The sequence below is a fragment of the Myotis myotis genome, unplaced genomic scaffold, assembly GCF_014108235.1.
Source record: "Myotis myotis isolate mMyoMyo1 unplaced genomic scaffold, mMyoMyo1.p scaffold_m19_p_15, whole genome shotgun sequence".
NCBI classification, from domain to species: Eukaryota; Metazoa; Chordata; class Mammalia; order Chiroptera; family Vespertilionidae; genus Myotis; species Myotis myotis.
In genome coordinates, this window is record NW_023416319.1 from 44000710 (window position 1) to 44019142 (window position 18433).

An 18433-nucleotide genomic window follows, 5' to 3' on the forward strand; every position below is an offset into this window, starting at 1 on the left:
AGGCAAGTAAACTGAGGAACATTTACTTATCTCCATCTAAATATCCCATAGGTCTTAAGTAGTTTGCCTCTGAGATCTGGCTTTCTTTTAAATTTTTTTTTTTTATTGATTTTAGAGAGAGAGGAATGGAGAGGGAGGGAGGGAGGGAGGGAGAGAGTGAGAGCGAGCGAGCGAGAGAGAAACATTGATGTGAGAAACATCAGTTGCCTCTGGTACACACCCTTCTTGGGACTGAACCTGCAACCTGGGCGTGTGCCCTGATTGGGAATGGAACCAGTGATCTTTCAGTGCACAGGAGGATGCTCAGATCTGGCTTTCTTAAATTACCTGTACTACCAAGTCATTTGAGTCAGAAGCCTGGGAAATCATCTTGATTTCTCCCTCACCCTCCATATGGAGTGAATGTCATGTAGATGATCTCTTACATTTGCCCTCATATCCGTGTATACTGCTACTTTAGTTCATCTTTAGTTTATCTTTCACTGCCTCTAAGCTCCTTGAAATGAGGGCCCACGTGTGTTTTCTTCAACACTGCCCGTAATACCTGGCGTATGTTATATAGATACAGGGCGGGGCAAAAGCAGGTTTACAGTTGTGAGTACGCAAACCACGGAGTTTATTCCTATATTATTATTTATTAATTATTGTATTATTTTCCGTATGAACAATTATAAACCTACTTTGCCCCACCCTGTATTTGTTGATTGAATAAATGAACTAACAAGTAAACTTGTCCTCCTAGTTATCTTCCCTCTGGTCTGTTCTTGCTGTATATTTCTTATTGAAATGCAAACCTAATAATATCTTTTGCTTAGAACAATTAAATGATTCCCACTGCTCTGAGAATAACACTTAAGCCCCTGGCGTACAAAGCCCTCCTTGATGTGGCCCCTTACTGCTTCTCCAATTTTCTCTCCTTTCCTCGCCTCCTCTTTAACCTATACCCAGTGTTCCAGCTACATGGATCTGTCTTCCCTGAACTGGATAGCTGATGAGACTGTCCTGCCAGGCTTTCCCCCAGGCAGCTGCCTCCTGCACACCTCCTACTGAGGCCATGCTTTCACATATGCTGCCTTACTCCTGGAAAGCTCTCCGTTCTTTCATAATTCTCATTATTCCTCTTTTTAAAAAGTATATATTTTATTGATTTCAGATAGGAAGGGAGAAGGAGAGAGATAGAAACATCAGTGGTGAGAGGGAATCATTGATCATCTGTCTCCTGCAGGCCCCTTATTGGGGACTGAGCTGCAACCCAGGCATGTTCCCTGACTGGGAATTGAACCGTGACCTCCTGGTTGAGGCTCAACCACTGAGTCATGCCAGCTGGGTGTGGAGAGCTCTTATTACCCTTCCTAGAGTATCTTCTGTGAAACTCCTCCTACCTCACTGATGCAGAACTGAATCTTGCATGTCACTCTCTTAAGCATGTGTTACATGTGGTGTAACATGATTTGTTTAAGCATTTTCTTGTCTGTGAAGGGCAAGGACTGAGTCTCACTTATTTTTGTATCCCCAGTCGCACACAGTGTTGCACACAGTGTCTACCCCATAGAAAGTATTTGATTACGTGAATAAGTTGGAAATCAGAATAGGTTAAGAGTTCTAGTTTTTCTGGATATGTGGCTTTTTAAACACCTGACTTTGGTATACCATCTGTGAATGATACACGAAAGGTACCAGTGAGGGAGTGGATGGATCACAAATCCATCATCACTGCAGGGCAACAATCAAAAGTGTTGCTGATGGTGGGTCATATACATTATTCTTGTATGTCCCAGGTATGCTACTGGACACAGCTGCATATAAGAATGGCTGTTTAGTATAATGGATTGATCAGCCTAATACTTAATGCCATAAGAAACATTGATTTGAGCCAAACTGAGTACAGGCAGATGGGTGACATTCCCTTATCTGGTCACAATCAGTTGGCCTGTAGCTTTAACTGTAAGTTAGTCTTACGTTTTCATTATTTGTATCTTCTTGTCCATTAAGAACTTCTGTTGATTACCATCTCCCTGCCACCCATGTAATATAATACTCTATAGTTACCACTTATATGTACAAATTGGTAACACAAGTCCTCCCTGCTGTGTCTTGTCTTCCTGTTTTCTTACACTTAGTCTAGCTAAGGGAGTCATCTATATTAACCTAAATTTTAGTCTGGATTGTGACTTGAACTAGCCAAGCTTTTTTTGCTGGAAAGAAACCAAATCTCTCTACATCACTGAATCAGATCTAGTAGACTGTGATGAAAGGAGTAACAACAACATCAGAAGACAAGAGGCCTCTCACATAGAATTTTGAACTAAAGTCACATATGGAACAAAAGATATTTAAATCAACTACTGAACAAAGTAAGAGCTCTTCAAAGGAAACAGGGCTTTCTGCCAAGCCCCTAAAAATGCCCCAGGCCTGTTATTCATTCACACCATTATTTCAGTTTAATGTCTAAGGATGCTTTATTTCTTATCTCATTCTCTTCCCACCACCTAGTGGACACATAGTTGGCACTTGTCCCTTTATTGAATTGAATGGGATTGGGCGTCATGAGTTAGAGGCAATTCTTTGAAGAAGAAAATAAAAGAAATAATTTTAGCAGTGAATAGAACCAAGAAATTTGAGTTTCAGCAATGGAATAAAGTTTGGAAAAAATAAAATATATCTACTATAAAGTCAGATTATTTTGCAAGGGTTATTTTTAAATGCTGACCTGGAAAACTTGCGTAGAACTTAGACTATAATTAAGACCTGTATGTCATTCTTTTTTCTGTATGTGTTTTTCTTTTTTAATATATATTTTATTGATTTTTTACAGAGAGGAAGAGAGAGGGACAGAGAGCTAGAAACATCAATGAGAGAGAAACATTGATCAGCTGCTTCCTGCACACCCCCCATTGGGGGTGTGCCCGCAACCAAGGCACATGCCCCTGACTGGAATCAAACCTGGGACCCTTCAGTCCGCAGGCCGACGCTCTATCCACTGAGCCAAACCGGTCAGGGCTGTATGTGTGTTTTTTTTCCAAAAAATATTTTTATTGATTTTTTTAGAGAGAGAGAGAGGAAAGGAGAGGGAGAGAGAGAGAGGAGAGAAAGAAAGAGAGAGAGAGAGAGAGAGAGAGAGAGAGAGAGAGAGAGAGAGAGAGAGAAACATCTAGGTGAAAGTGAATCATCAATCAGCTGCCTCCTGCACACACCCCACCAGGATCGAGACGGCAACCTGGGCATGTACCCTAATGGGGAATGGAATCAGCAACCTTTTGTTGCATGGGACTACATCCAATCAACTGAGCCACACTGGCCAGGGCTGGTATTTTTTGTTTGTTTGTTTTTGTTTTTAATCCTTTAACATATAACTCCCCCCCCCCCCCCCGAGAGAATCAGATTTATTTTAAGGTTAAAAAAATCAGGCACCTACTTCAGTTTAATTTCACATTCATAAAACATATAGATAGAATATATAGGAAGGGAGATCTTTTAAAATTTGTATTTATTAATCATTTTATATGTCTTGTTCCCCAAAAGAATTTGAGGTAGTAAATGAGGACTTAAGGTAGAAAAGATAAATTTATTTATTTAATCCTCAGACCAGGATATGTTGAGAGATAGAGAGAGAGAGAGAGAGAGAGAGAGAGAGAGAGAGAGAGAGAGAGAGAGAGAAAGGAGAGAGAAATATTGGTTTTTGCCTCCCATACGTGCCCTCATCAGGGATTAAACCTGAAACATATGTATGTGCCCTTACCAGGAATTGAGCCCCTGTATAGGACTACACTCAAACCAACTGAGCCACACCAGCCAGGGTGAAAAGATAAATTTAAAGGTGCATTTCCTTTGTCAAAGAGCTAAATGAAACTTGGCCCACTCACAGTAGATAAGTGAGACAACACCTAAAGAGATCACATAGTGTAAAGAAATATTTGAGTAATTAACATGGTTTATTTACAGTCTCATTGCCATTTAGTAGCTTGGCCAGAACTAGAAACCAAGTCACCAAATTCCCATGCATGTGCTCTTAACATGTATGTAGCAAAAACATTTGGCTTAACCAGCCAAGTGTTTTACTTACCTGGTGCTCAACAGGTTTAAGAAGCATTTGTCAAGATTATAACTGACCTGCGCGTTTGCAGAGTTGTAGCCTATTGTAGGGATCATGTCTTCCCCACACTGAGGCTGACCCCCAGGAATAATGTCCTTCCACGAGTCATGAAGATTCCTGCTCTCTAACAAACAGCATTTTGTGAGTTAATCCCTTTTAAAACTGTTCTTTTCCTCTTATTTGGAAGAGATGGGTGCTGTGGGGAGAGCAGAGGACAGTGCGTTTGCTGTGATCTGGCTGGTGGCGGAGAAGCGTGAAGCTTTGTCCCTGGCTCTCCTAGACAGGCTTGCTTGCCATTGTTCACAAAAAGAAGAAGCTTTTCTGGTCCTGTGTATATTTAGAAACCCAGCTTATTTGGAAGTTCTTGACTTGATACTTCAGTGCGTGAACACTGATTTGGAAAGAACTAGGACAGAGGATGATAACTTTTGAATAAATGGGCAGGTTAAGTTATATAATTCTCTCTGCCTTGACTTGGCATTCAGCCTCTCATAGGCTGATTCAGCATGTCCTTCCCAGCCCTGCCCTCTGCGGAAGCCACACCCGCCTGTCTTTCTTGTCAAGTCAATCACATGCTTAAACCCCCGGAGCCTTTGCCTGTGTTCCTCTTTCTGCTTGGGCTGTCTGATCTCTCTTCTCTACCTGGCAACTTTGACCTTTCCAGGCCCAGCTCCCCCTGCCCTCCCCTCCCCCCTTTTGTGTGTGTGAAGATACCACATAGCAAAGGCAAAAAAGAAGGATAATCTAGCAGCTGTGTGAAGAGTACATTAGAAGGGGGAGGGGTCTGGAGGCAGGAAGATCAGTTTTAGGAGACAAAGTCCCATAGACCTGAGCTGTACAGTATGGTAGCCTCCAGCCACAAATGGCAATTTAAATTAAAATTAATTGAAAGAAGCCAATCTGAAAAGGCTCCATACTGTATGATCAATTGTATGACATTCTGGGAAAGGCAAAACGATGGAGACAGTAAAAATATCATTGGTTGCCAGGGGTTTGGGGACAGGGAGGGGTGAATAGGCAGAACACAGGATTCTTAGGGAAATTCTCTGTATGAGACCATAACGATGGATACATGTCATTATATATTTGTCAAACACTGGAATATACCATACCAACAGTGAACCGTAATGTTAACTATGAACTTGGATGATTACATTATGTCGATGATAGGTTCATCAATTGTAACAAATACCACTCTGGTGGGGGATGTTAATGTGAGAGGCTTTTGATGTATGGGGGCAGAAAGTGTAAGGAAATCTCTGTATCTTCCCTTCAATTTTGCTGTGGACTTAAAACTGCATAAAAGAATGAAGTTTAATGAAAAAGAATTAAAATTAATTAAAATTAAAAAATTCAGTTCCACAGTTGCACTAGCACATTTCAAAGTGTTCAATAGCTACGTGTGGCTAATGGCTACTGTATTGGGTAGCACAGTTTAAGTAGAACATTTCCATCACAACAGAAAGTTCTGTTGGATAACATTGCCAAAAATTAACTCCCCAAGTGAAGTTGGCAGTCATTCCACATAGTCATGTTTTGTGTGTTGTGCCTTGAAACCTGGACCAGTCATTGAACCTGACCTATTCTAGACTGAGTATATTGAAGATGAGAGTGTTTGTGGATACTCTCACTGGAAGTATGAATGCAACTTAGAATAGTAAATCAGATTTAGTTCCCATCACTTGAGTATCTTTCTATTATCTATTTCTCTTTCCCACTTACTGTCACTCTTATAAGAGAGCTATAAGGTAGTTAAATAAGACTAAAGAACTTATATGCATAACCCATGGACACAGACAATAGTGGGGTGAAGACCTGGGGAGTGGGGTGCAGGGTGAAGGGGGTCAATGGGGGAGAAAAGGGGACATCTGTAATATTTTCAATAATAAAGATAATTTTTTAAAAAGTAATTAGCCGAACCAGTTTGGCTCAGTGGATAAAGCGTCGGCCTGCGGACTCAGGGGTCCCAGGTTCGATTCTGGTCAGGGGCATGTACGTTGGTTGCGGGCACATCCCCAGTAGGGGGTGTGCAGGAGGCAGCTGATCGATCTCTCTCATCGATGTTTCTGACTTTCTATCCCTCTCCCTTCTTCTCTGTAAAAAATCAATAAAATATATTAAAAAAAAAAAGTAATTAAATAAAATTCATTCCTTAGTAATTTCCTTAACTGGGGTCAGAATATTTGTTTTCACAGTTCTGCCTGGTATATGATTGTTTTATCGAGAGCTTTTTATTTCTTTCCCTCAGTCTGCTCCCCAACCCTTACCTCAGTCTGTCCAAGAACAAGTCCTATTAATTCTGTCTGCTTCCCAAAGAAGTAATTCTCCATTTTCACTTTCAAGTCTTGTTTTAAGTCACTATTGTCTCCTGGGTGATTGCAATAGCCTCCTAACTTGTCACCCTGCTAAGATCACTTGTCCATACAACAAGGAAAATGACCATTTGAAGAGAAAAATCAGATCATGCCAACCTCTCCTTTACCACCCCTGCTTCCTGTTGTGCTTAGAAAAGATTCCAAACACCTGAACCTGGCCCAAAAGTCTCTTTGTGCTTTGTGACCTAGCCTTGCCTTCTTACCCAACCTCGTCCCCACACCTGCCTCCTCACTGGCCTCCTGTGGTTCCTTGAATATACCCAAACTTTCCTTCCACGGGGCTTTTTCCCCCTCTGGATTGTTCTTTTCAGCCTCTACATGTGTGGTTCCTTCCCAGCTTCAAAGTCTTAACTCCAATGTTACTTCCTCAGAGAAATCTGCTTTGTCTATTCTTTCTAAGGTAGGCTCCCTCTACTCCATTCTATCGCATCATCCTTATCATTATCTGGAATGATTTTGTTTATTTATTTATTTACTTTTGTACTTGCTGTCTAATCCTACTAGAATATCACTTTTATGAAGGCAGGAAACTTATTTTTATTTCCTATTTATCCCAGTACCCAGGGTATGTTTAATAAAACTGAATAACTGAATACTTTCTTTTTTTTTTTTAAATATATTTTATTGATTTTTTACAGAGAGGAAGGGAGAGAGATAGAGAGTTAGAAACATTGATGAGAGAGAAACATCAATCAGCTGCCTCCTGCACATCTCCTACTGGGGATATGCCCGCAACCCAGGTACATGCCCTTGACCGGAATCGAACCTGGGACCTCTCATCCGCAGGCCGACGCTCTATCCACTGAGCCAAACCGGTTTCGGCCTGAATACTTTCTAAAGAAGGCCCCTATCTGGTTTGGCTCAGTGGATAGAGCATCAGCCTGCAGACTGAAGGGTCTCAGGTTCGATTCCGGTCAAGAGCACATGCCCGGATCTCGGGCTCTATTCCCAGTAGGGGCATGCAGGAGGCAGCCAATCAATGATTCTCTCTCATCGTTGATGTTTCTATCTCTCCCTCTCTGAAATCAATAAAAATATATTAATAAAAAAAGAAGACATTAGAAAAATTCATTCTCTCTCTCTTTCTCCCTCCCCCCTCTCCCTCCCCATTCCTCCCTCTCTTCCTCTCTCAGTATATGTGAGTGTCTAAAATAAAAGGACCTTCCATGTATCTAAATGTGAATCTCCTAGGCCCTTTGTACTTAGTATGAGCTAGTGATTATTTCTGAACATCATCTTTTACTTCATGAAATCATGGCCCACAGCTTTTTACTATACTTGATCTTAGCCAAAAGGCAGAGAAGCGATGGTTCACAGCTTTTTGAATGGTTGATTTTGGTTGGGGAATCTAGTGAATAATACATCTGGAAACATTCTGTCATGTTTTGATCTGAAAAACTCTACCGAACCAGCTGCTGATTTAAAAGGCTTTTATTTGTATACAGATAGTCTATTGTCTACAAAGCACTGGCTCTTACACAGTGTAATGTGTGTTGCTCTTTCTGAGCTATTAACTTGAGAGAAAAAACTTGTATTTATTAACTTAATGCATGACTTGTACTCTCTGAGAATAGTTTATTGTGTTTTTGCCTTTAGCTGCTTTACTGTGCATTTAGGAATTTATCTTTTCATTTTCATCTTTAAACTCAATCAAAAGTTAAATGGTTAGATAGTAGGATTGAGATACTTTCCATTCTGAGCTTAGAAAATTTTACAGATTTCTGCATTAAAGTGGGGTTTATATTTATGATTTAACAGTCTTAGGTAGCTTTATATTGATAGAATTGGTGAATTTCACCATTCACTATATTGAACTTTACTTTTATAATACTTTACAGTATATGTGATATAGTGAAAGGGAAATTGACATCTAAGTCTTACATAGGGATAATTTTGAAGAAGGTAAGTATGTGTATCATTTGTGGTATAATAAATACATGTGCACAGACACACAATCTGGTTAGTGTGACTTTTAATATTTCAATATTTTTAAATTTTTTGGCCATTAGCACTTAGAACAGTGGTTCTCAACCTGTGGGTCGCGACCCCTTTGGGGGGTTGAACGACCCTTTCACAGGAGTCACCTAAGACCATCGGAAAACACATATATAATTACATATTGTTTTTGTGATTAATCAATATGCTTTAATTATGTTCAATTTGTAACAATGAAAATACATCCTGCATATCAGATATTTACATTACGATTCATAACAGTAGCAAAATTACACTTATGAAGTAGCAACGAAAATAATTTTATGGTTGGGGTTCACCACAACATGAGGAACTGTATTAACGGGTCGCGGCATTAGGAAGGTTGAGAACCACTGACTTAGAAGATTTAAATAAAATGACACATACATTCTAAAATTATTAGGTAGAAAATATTTGTATCTAAGAAACCAAGAATAACATTTTAATATTAGTTTAAATTTTTATAAAAATTGATTTGAAAGAGAGAGGAAGGGAGAGGGAGAGAAACATCAATGAGAAAGAAACATTGATCAGCTGCCTTCTGCATGCCCCCCAGTGGGGATTGAGCCCAACCCCAGGCATGTGCCCTGGGAACTGAACTGTCAACATCTCTGTGCATGGAACTACACTCAACCAACTGAGCCACACCAGTCAGTGCTTGGTATTAGTTTTTAAACTAAAAAAAGTCTATATTCACATTCCAGAAAATTAGAAAACAGGAAATATAGATACAAATTCACTAAAAAATTTCACAAGAATTAATAAAACCACTGGTAACAGTATAAATATTGTTTTATACTCTTTCACTGTTTTTCCTTATACATATGGATTTTTTGGTTTGTTTTGTTCATAGTATATTATTTTTTATTTTTCCTTTTAAATAAAATATAATGTCAAATTTTCCCATAGTGCTTAGTCTTTATAACCATTGTTTTAATAACCCCACAGTATTCAAGCTAAAAATATATCTTAATTTACATAAGTATTCCTTGTTGTTGGCTAAGTTATTTTAAAAACATTTTGGCTTTCATAACTAACATGATAATGAATACTTTTGTGAATATTGTTATTACCATATTTGATATTATTGCTAATAGGGTATATTCTCATAAGTGGAACTCCCAGATATGACATTTTTTATGTTCCTTAACACACACTAACAAATGATTATCTAAAGAGAATATACCAACTTATATTTCCACCAGTAGGGTGTAAAACTATTCCATTGCAGCATTTAGCATTATATATTTTATCTTTTTAAGTTGATCTTTAAAAAGAATTAGGGGAGCCCTAGCTGGTTTGGCTCAGTGGATAGAGCGTCAGCTGCGGACTGGAGGGTCCCAGGTTCGATTCCAGTCAAGGGCATGTACCTTGGCTGTGGGCACATCCCCAGTAGGGGATGTGCAGGAGGCAGCTGATCGGTGTTTCTCCCTCATCGATGTTTCTAACTCTCTATCCCTCTCCCTTCCTCTCTGTAAAAAATCAATAAAATATATATATATATATATATATATATATATATATATATATATAAAGAATTAGGGGAAAAATATGCTGATTACTAGTGAAGTTGTGTACTAGTATTTTCATATGTTTGATTTCTAATTTCAGAGTCATAATTCCATCACATATTTTTCCCAATCCAATAACATTCCCCCCCCCCCCCCCCCCCCATAAACACGTTAGCCTACCCACCTTGATTCAGGTACTTTGTGTGCTTTTTTTAGAGACAAAGCAGTTTGTCAGTTAAACATGCACACATCACCCATATATATTTCAATGAATTTTTTTTCTCTGTGCTCAATGATGCCTTCAAAGTAATTACTCTAGAGATGGTTTAATACATTATGTTTGTACTTCAGATTGTTATCCAAGTGTGTTGTGGAAGCATATATGGGAGAAATCTTGATAATTGTAAAATATTCCAAAATTTTCTTTGAATTTAATTACTATAAAGTATATAAATATAGTATAAAGTATACTATACAGTTTTAAATATGGTTTACCAAAAGTTTTTAAAGTCTGAGAATTTATATTGTGACTCTCTTTCCTCTCTAGGTTGGGAAAGAGACTGTTCAAACCACTGAGGATCAGATTTTGAAGAGAGATATGCCACCAGCATTTATTAAGTGAGTAATTAAAGTATTCTTTTGTTGCTAAGAAGAATAATCCTCTTCTTAGGAAGAAAAGTAACTGTTCCAGTTATATTTTAAAATATAATACTGTGTTTAAAATTGAAATTTCAATTTTTCATCTTTTAACACTTAGGTTTCCTACTGCTGATTTTATTCATTTGTGTTGGGCATTTTAAACATTATTATTATTTTTCAAGACCACTGTATTTGATGTTTATTTTTATTTTTTTTTATTTTTTGATGTTTATTTTTAATTATTTTTATTTGAGAGATAGATAGATATTTGTTGTTCCACTCATTTATGCTCATTTATGTATTCATTGGTTGACTGTTGTATGTGCCCTGATTGGAGATTGAACCACAGCCTTGGCATATCAGAATAATGCTCTAATCAACTGAGCTACCTGGTTAGGGCAACATAATTATTTTTAATAAAATCATGGCTTCTGCGTGTTGTTTTCCAGAATGAAAAGGATTCAGAAGCATTCTGATCTTAGCATACATAATAAGCCTGAATTATATACTGAACACCTTTGCTTGGAGATAGGGAATAAACGTAAAAACCATTATTATATTTCAATAACATTTTAAATTTGTTATATTTACATTTCACCTAATTCTCTTACAAATAATTTTCAGACATTCTGGCCTATCCTGCATAAAAGCAGAGATACTAACTTTTGATTAGTTAAAACTTCCCAGGTTCTTGCTTATATTGGCTTTGATTAATGGCTTTGTTCTAAATGGTAGTCAAGTCCTAAGTAAAAGTAAAGGTTGATGCATAACAGTTATTTTATTTCTTTTTTAAAAGATTTAAAATAAATTTTTAGAGAAAGAGGAAGGGAGAGGGAGAGAGGGGGAAACATTGATGTGAGAGATTGATTGGGTGCCTCTTACATGCCCCTACCAGGGATCGAGCCCCACAACCTAGGCAGGTACCCTGACTGGGAATTGAACCGGCAACCTTTTGATGTACAGGACAATGCCCAACCAACTGAGCTACACTGGCCAGGGCCCATAACAGTTTTTTAAAAAAGTAGAGCCTCTGCGAGTCAATAAGAATGAGATAAGTATTCAGTTACAAAAAAGGAAGTCAGACAATATCCGTTGTTGATGAGGATGTAGAGCAATTGGAACTCCTATATACTGCTCTTGGGAATGTAAATTGGTACAGACACTTTGAGAAAGAAGTTTGGTATTAACAAAGGAGAAGATAGGAAATTCCACTCTCAGGTATGTTCTCTAGAGAAACCCCTGCACACTAGGATCGATATACAAAAATATTGATATTGACAGTGTTCATGATGATCCTTTTGGTCTATCTACAATTGAATGGATAAAAACAATCATGGTGTAGTCACAAATTGGAATATTAATCAGTAATAAAGGAATGGGAATTTTTTTCTTTAAAGTGATTGATATTATGTTTATTTCACCTCAATTAGAATAAAAGAGTAAATGAATCTCAAAAACAATTGAGAGATATGAATAAATTATAGATAGCTAGATAGATAATTAGGCTCCATTTATTTAAAGTTCAGAAACATTGTAGAAATAAACTGGCATGTTAGCGATGTCTGTTTATTTGGTAAAATGATAAAGAGGAGTAAGGAAAAATGATCATAAAAGTCAGAGAACTGGTACCTCTGGGAAGAAGAAACAGGGTTGTACAAGGGAGAAGCACATAGGGGCTTCTAAAATGGTGATAATGTTCTATTTCTTGACTTATAGTATTGAGTTGTTTCGACTTATAGTGTTGAATTGTTTTGGTTTGTAGTGTTGACTTACAGTGTTGGATGGTTGTGTTTTTTTAAAATAATTGTTATATTATACATATGTTTTGGGGCATTTTTTCTGTATGTATGTTATACATCACAGTTTTAAAGTGAGATGTGTTTATTTTTATCCTCCTTATGTTCTATTATTTTAATTGAACAGATGCAAATTTTCACCCTTATGGATGTCTTCATATTTCTAACTTACTTAAGTGGGTGTTTCTACAGAACTATGTTTCTGTTAATTCTGCAAAATGTTCATGTGTCAAAGGTACCAGAAGCATCTGTGTTTTGTAGAACCTGTTTTGTGGGAGTATCTTTTTTGCGGGGGAGAGGGGTGTCTCTTTTTACTTGCTTGTATTGACCTTGGTGGCCTCCAGTGTTTCTTCTAGTTCTAACCAATGTGAGTGTACTTTGGTTATGTGCCATTGCATCAGCATAGTAATATTAAGAGGAATCCTATGCTGTCAGTAAACATATTATAACTAAACTTGCGTTTACCTTACCTTAAAAACACAGCCTCAACTTGTACCCATTTGCCTATCACTCTCTGAAAGGTATAGAGCATGGTGAGAGTGTACAGGGGATTTTAATGTCAGATGGGTGGTTGGACTAGAATCTCAGTGGTCGGCAAACTCATTAGTCAACAGAGCCAAATATCAACAGTACGACGATTGAAATTTCTTTTGAGAGCCAAATTTTTAAAACTTAAACTGTATAGATAGGTACATTGTTATTAACTTAATTAGGGTACTCTTAAGGCTTAGGAAGAGCCACACTCAAGGGGCCAAAGAGCCGCATGTGGCTCGTGAGCCACAGTTTGCCGACCACGGGTAGATGATCCCACAGAAAGTTCTTTCAACCTTGATATTGAAATCTGAATATCATTTGATTAGTAAATGAATTTCTTTAGTAAACTCATTTCTGCTCACTCCCAGAGATATACCTGTGAAATATATAGTGTACTCTCATAGGCTTCTTTGGGAACTTAGAAAAATTAAGGTGTGTGCCCTAATTGTGATAACATCTTTTACAAACTAGATAATTTTTTTTTTAAAATATATTTTATTGATTTTTTACGGAGAGGAAGGGAGAGAGATAGAGAGTTAGAAACATCGATGAGAGAGAAACATCGATCAGCTGCCTCCTGCACATCTCCTACTGGGGATGTGCCCGCAACCAAGGTACATGCCCTTGACCGGAATCGAACCTGGGACCTTTCAGTCTGCAGGCTGACGCTCTAGCCACTGAGCCAAACCGGTTTCGGCAAACTAGATAATTTTAAAGCAAAATAAATTGATCACCCTTGATGGTAACTAGGACACCAACCCCTTATGCTGGTAATTGGTAATTTATTTTCTTCTTTCTTTATTTTAAAAAAATCTTTATTATTGAGGGTATTATAGATATCCCACTTTTTTTCCCCCATTGCCCCTCTCCACCCAGTCCCAGGACCTCACTATCCTATTGTCTGTGTCCATAGATAATGCATATATGTATGTAAGATCTTTGGCTAATCTTTCTTTCCCTGCCCCACTCCTCCCTTCCTTCTGAGATTTGTCAGTCTGTTCCATATTTCCATGCCTCTGATTCTATTTTGTTCACCAGCTTATTTTGGTCATTAGATTTCTTATTCCTTTATTTTATTTTTAAAATTTATTTATTTTTTGTTTATTTTGATTTATAGATTCAATTGTTGATAGATATGTATTTATTGCTTTTTTAATGTTCATATTTTTTATCTTTTTATTCCTTCTTCCTCTTCTTAAAGAATACCCTTCAACATTTCATGTAATGCTTGGTTTGGTGGTGATGAACTCCTTTAGCTTTTTCTTGTCTGTGAAGCTCTTTATCTGACCTTCAATTCTAAATGAGAGCTTTGTTGGGTAGAGTAATGTTGGTTGTAATAGGTCCTTGCTATTCATGACTTTGAGTATTTCTTACCACTCCCTGCTGGCCTGCAACGTTTCTATTGAGAAATCAACTGACAGTTGTATAGGTGCTCCCTTGTAGGTAACTAACTGCTTTTCTCTTGCTGCTTTTAAGAGTCTCTCTTTGTCTTTAACCCTTGGCATTTTAATTATGATGTATCTTGGTGTGGACCTCTTTGGGTTCCTCTTGTATGGGACTCTCTATGCTTCATGCACTTGTAAGTATATTTCTTTCAGCAGGTAGGGGTAGTTTTCTGTCATTATTTCTTCAAATAGGTTTTCGATATCTTGTTCTCTCTCTTCTCCTTCTGGTACCTCCATAATGTGAATGTTGGTACGCTTAAAGTTGTCCCAGAGGCTCCTTATACTATCTTCATATTTTTGGATTCTTTTTTCTTTTTGCTCTTCTAATTGGGTGTTTTTTACTTCTTCATGTTCCAAATTGTTTATTTGATTCTCGGAATCCTCTACTGTTGAATCCTTGTAAATTATTCTTTATTTTAGTTAGTGTATACTTAATTTCTGACTGGTCCTTTTTCATGTCTTTGACATTCTCAGTAACATCCTTGAAAGTCTCACTAAGTCCCTTGAAGTTCTCTTTGAATCCCTTAAAGTTCTCATTGAGATTCTTGAGTTACCTTATAATTATTGTTTTGAATTCTGTATCCAGTAGTTTGTTTGCTTCCATTTCTTTCATTTCTGACATGTTTCTTTGTCTCTGCATTTTGGCTGCTTCCCTGTTTGTTTCTATATTAGGTAGAGCTGCTATGTCTCCTGGAATTGGTAGAGTGGCCCTGTGTAGTAGGTGTCCTGTAAGGCCCAATGGCTCAGCCACCCCAGTCACCTGAGCTGGGCACTCTGCATGTGCTCTTGTGTGGGCTGTGTGCATAGTCTTGAAGTTGAAACTTGGTTGCTGTTGGTGTCACTGGGAGGAATTGATCTCCCGGCCAATTGGCTGTGAGGACCAGCTGTGACTACAGTGGAAGAGCAGCTCTGCGGGAGTCACCCCTATAGAGCAGGACTTGCTTCAGTGGGGTTTTGGTGCTCACTGAGTCTGCCCCTTGAGTGTGTCGCTTGTGGATGTATAGAGTTGTAATCTGGTATGGTCTGAAGCTTTCCACCAGGTGCACTGGCTCTGGGACCTCCTGGGAGGTGCAAAGTCAGCCACTACCTGGGGCCACCTGGCAGGAGCTACAGAGAGGTTTGCAGATGGCTGCTACTTGTATTGGGCTTGTGAAGTACCCAGGTGAGGCCCAGTTGAGAAGCAAGGCAGGCTGATGTTAGTGCTGGGTCTAGGGTCTTTTATTGATAGTTTGGGCACCCTGATGCCCATTGCTGCTTGTTTGAGAGATTTTTAGTAAAATCTGAAGCCTGAGCCAGGATAGGCCATTCATATGGAAAAGCTGTTGTAAACAGCTTGGGTGGGGCTAAAAACAACTTGGTTGGGGCGAGGTTTCAAGGAATCATCAGAGCAGAGTGAACAGTGTGAGCCAGACTGATGGAGACTCAGATACTAGTATGGCTGCCAGTCAGCTCTGCAATGGGGGAGGTCCTAGCACCTGAACATTAACCTCTGTAAGGACCCCCATCTGGAAGAAAGCCACCCCCGAATTCTTGCCGGGATGCTAGACAATCTAGTTCCTGCCTGTATGTCCCTGGGTCCCCCAAAGCCTCCCGGCGCTGGAGCTCAGAGTGATTGAGTCCGAGTAAGTTTGTGCACAGGCCTTTTAAGAGGAACACCTAGTCTCCAGCAGCCTCTGCATCACTCAGCCATAATCCCCGCTGGTTTTTACAGTCCGAAGTTATGGGTACTTCTCTTCCCAGCTCTGGGATCCTGGCTGGGGGTCTGGTGTGGGGCTGGGACCTCTTGCTCCTCACGGGGGGTGGGGGCCTCTGCAGCTGAGATAGCCCTCCCAATTAAAAAAATGGCACATGTGGATGTTGGACCAGCCTGTTCCGTGCCTCCTCCCCTACAACCAGTTTCAGTGTGCTTTCTTTATTTCTCTAGTTGTAGGACTTCCAGTTAGCCAGCTTTCAGCAGTTCTGAACGATGGTTGCTCTTTATTTTAGTTATAATTTTGATGTGGTTGTGGGAGGCGGTGAGTACCGGTGTTTATTTATGCTGCCTTCTTGGTTCGCTGGTAATTGATAATTTAAAGAAAATAATTAAACATTTATCCTGCTTTTCCAAAGGTTCCTCAAAAAATTAAAAATAAAACTACCATATAATTCAGTAATTCACTTTTGGATATTCATCCAAAGGAAATGAAATCACTGTCTCAAAAAGATATCTGCACCTCCATGTTCATTGCAGCATTATTTACAGTAGCCAAAACATGGACACAACCTAACTGTGCACTAATGAATGAATGGATAAAAATTTTATATATGTGTAACATATACACTTTATATTATTTGTATATATGTGTAATATTCAACCATATTATTCAACCATATTATTCAACCATATTATTATTCAACCATAAAAGTGAAGGAAACCCTGCTGTTTGCAACTACATAGGTGGACCTTGAGGGCATTATCTTAAGTGAAATCAGAGAGACACATACTGTATGATCTCATTCATTGTGGAATCGTCAAAAAACCAAAAAAACTGAAACTCATAGATACAGAAAATAGATTGGTAGATGCCAGAGGCCCAGGGTTGGGAGTGGATAAAAGGGTAAAGGTGATCAGAAGGTATAGACATCTAGTTATAAGAGAGATGAGTCTTGGGGGTGTAATGTAATGTGTAATATGTGATGTGACTATAGTTAACAGTACTGTATTTTAGATTTGAAAGTTGCTAAAAGATCTTAAAAGTTCTCATCACAAGAAAAAAAAATTGTGACTACCCTGCCTTTTCTATACAGACTTTATTTCACTATAGCCTAGTAGCTCTAATTGATGGAGGAGAATTCTAATCAACAGGTGTGGAAAAAATGACAGAAAGTCATCATTGTACAACTTCTAAGGAGACTATTGGTTTTGGTAAAGATCATTAATGGATGAAACCATTTAGATCAGTGGTTCTCAACCTTGGCTGCACATTAGAATCACCTGGGAATCTTTTTAAAATCCTGATTTCTGGGCCTCATCCTCTGGAAATTCTGTTTCTTTGTTATGGGGTGGGGCCACAACATTAGTAACAAAGAAACAGAATTTCCGGAGGATGAGGCCCAGAAATCAGGATTTTAAAAAGATTCTCAGGTGATTCTAATGTGCAGCCACGGTTGAGAACCACTGATTTAGATGCTTTAACCTTTATCATTCCATGGGGAAAACCCTGGTCTCCTTGGGAAAACATTGGAAGGGAAAATTGCGTTATGATAACTGAAAAATTTAAAAATACATAACTTAGTATGCTATACTCTCCAGAGTACAAAAAAAACGATATGACTAGTTGTTAAACAAAGTTTGGGGCATATAAATATTCTGCAATTTAAAACATGATCATTGTTAATGCTATTCTTGTTTTTCTTTAGAATGCAAAATAAAGCAGAAAATAACTTAAGTAGATGCCGTGACTGGGAGGGGGAGGGGACAGAGAGGGGAAAACAGATGGAAACAATTAATGACATCCTTGGAATTGTTGAGTAGGACATTCTTTTGGGCTGTTTGGTTGATGTTTGAAAGTTTCCAGGGCATGATTGACTGAAGCTTCCTCTGTCATCCAGTTTCACAAGGATTTCTAAGTATATGCTTTGGCAACACTATAGAATAAAATAAGCCCTGGCCAGTTTGGCTCAGTGCATAGAGCGCCGGCCTGCAAACTGAAGGGCCCTGGGTTCGATTCTGGTCAAGGGCACATGCCCAGGTTGCGGGCTTGATCCCCAGTAGCGGGCATACAGGAGGCAGTCGATCAGTGATTCTCTCTCATCATTGATGTTTCTATCTTTCCCTCTCCCTTCCTCTCTAAAATCTATAAAAAATATTAAACAATTAAATAAAATAAGTTTGAAACATTTATTCTTAGATCAGTCTCCACTCCTAGAATGTTAGAATGTTAGGGCTGGAGAAATCAGAAGACTTGTGCTCTATCGATAAATTTATACCTAAGCAATCTTATATATATTTAGATATTTTTTAGGGAAGGATATGACATTTTCAGAATTTTTGACATTTTCGGGATTTGGGGGGTCCCAAAATCAA

The 18433-nt window shown here is 38.5% G+C and overlaps 1 protein-coding gene across 2 annotated transcripts in view; it reads left to right on the forward strand.

Annotated features, from left to right (window-relative positions):
- Window positions 1-18433, forward strand: part of VCL (vinculin) — a 115175-nt gene that overhangs the window by 34724 nt on the left and 62018 nt on the right. For both annotated transcript variants that reach the window (XM_036337169.1, XM_036337168.1), the window contains exon 2: window positions 10501-10571. In XM_036337169.1, the coding sequence (XP_036193062.1) occupies window positions 10501-10571 (71 nt within the window). The remainder of the gene's footprint in view (window positions 1-10500; window positions 10572-18433) is intronic.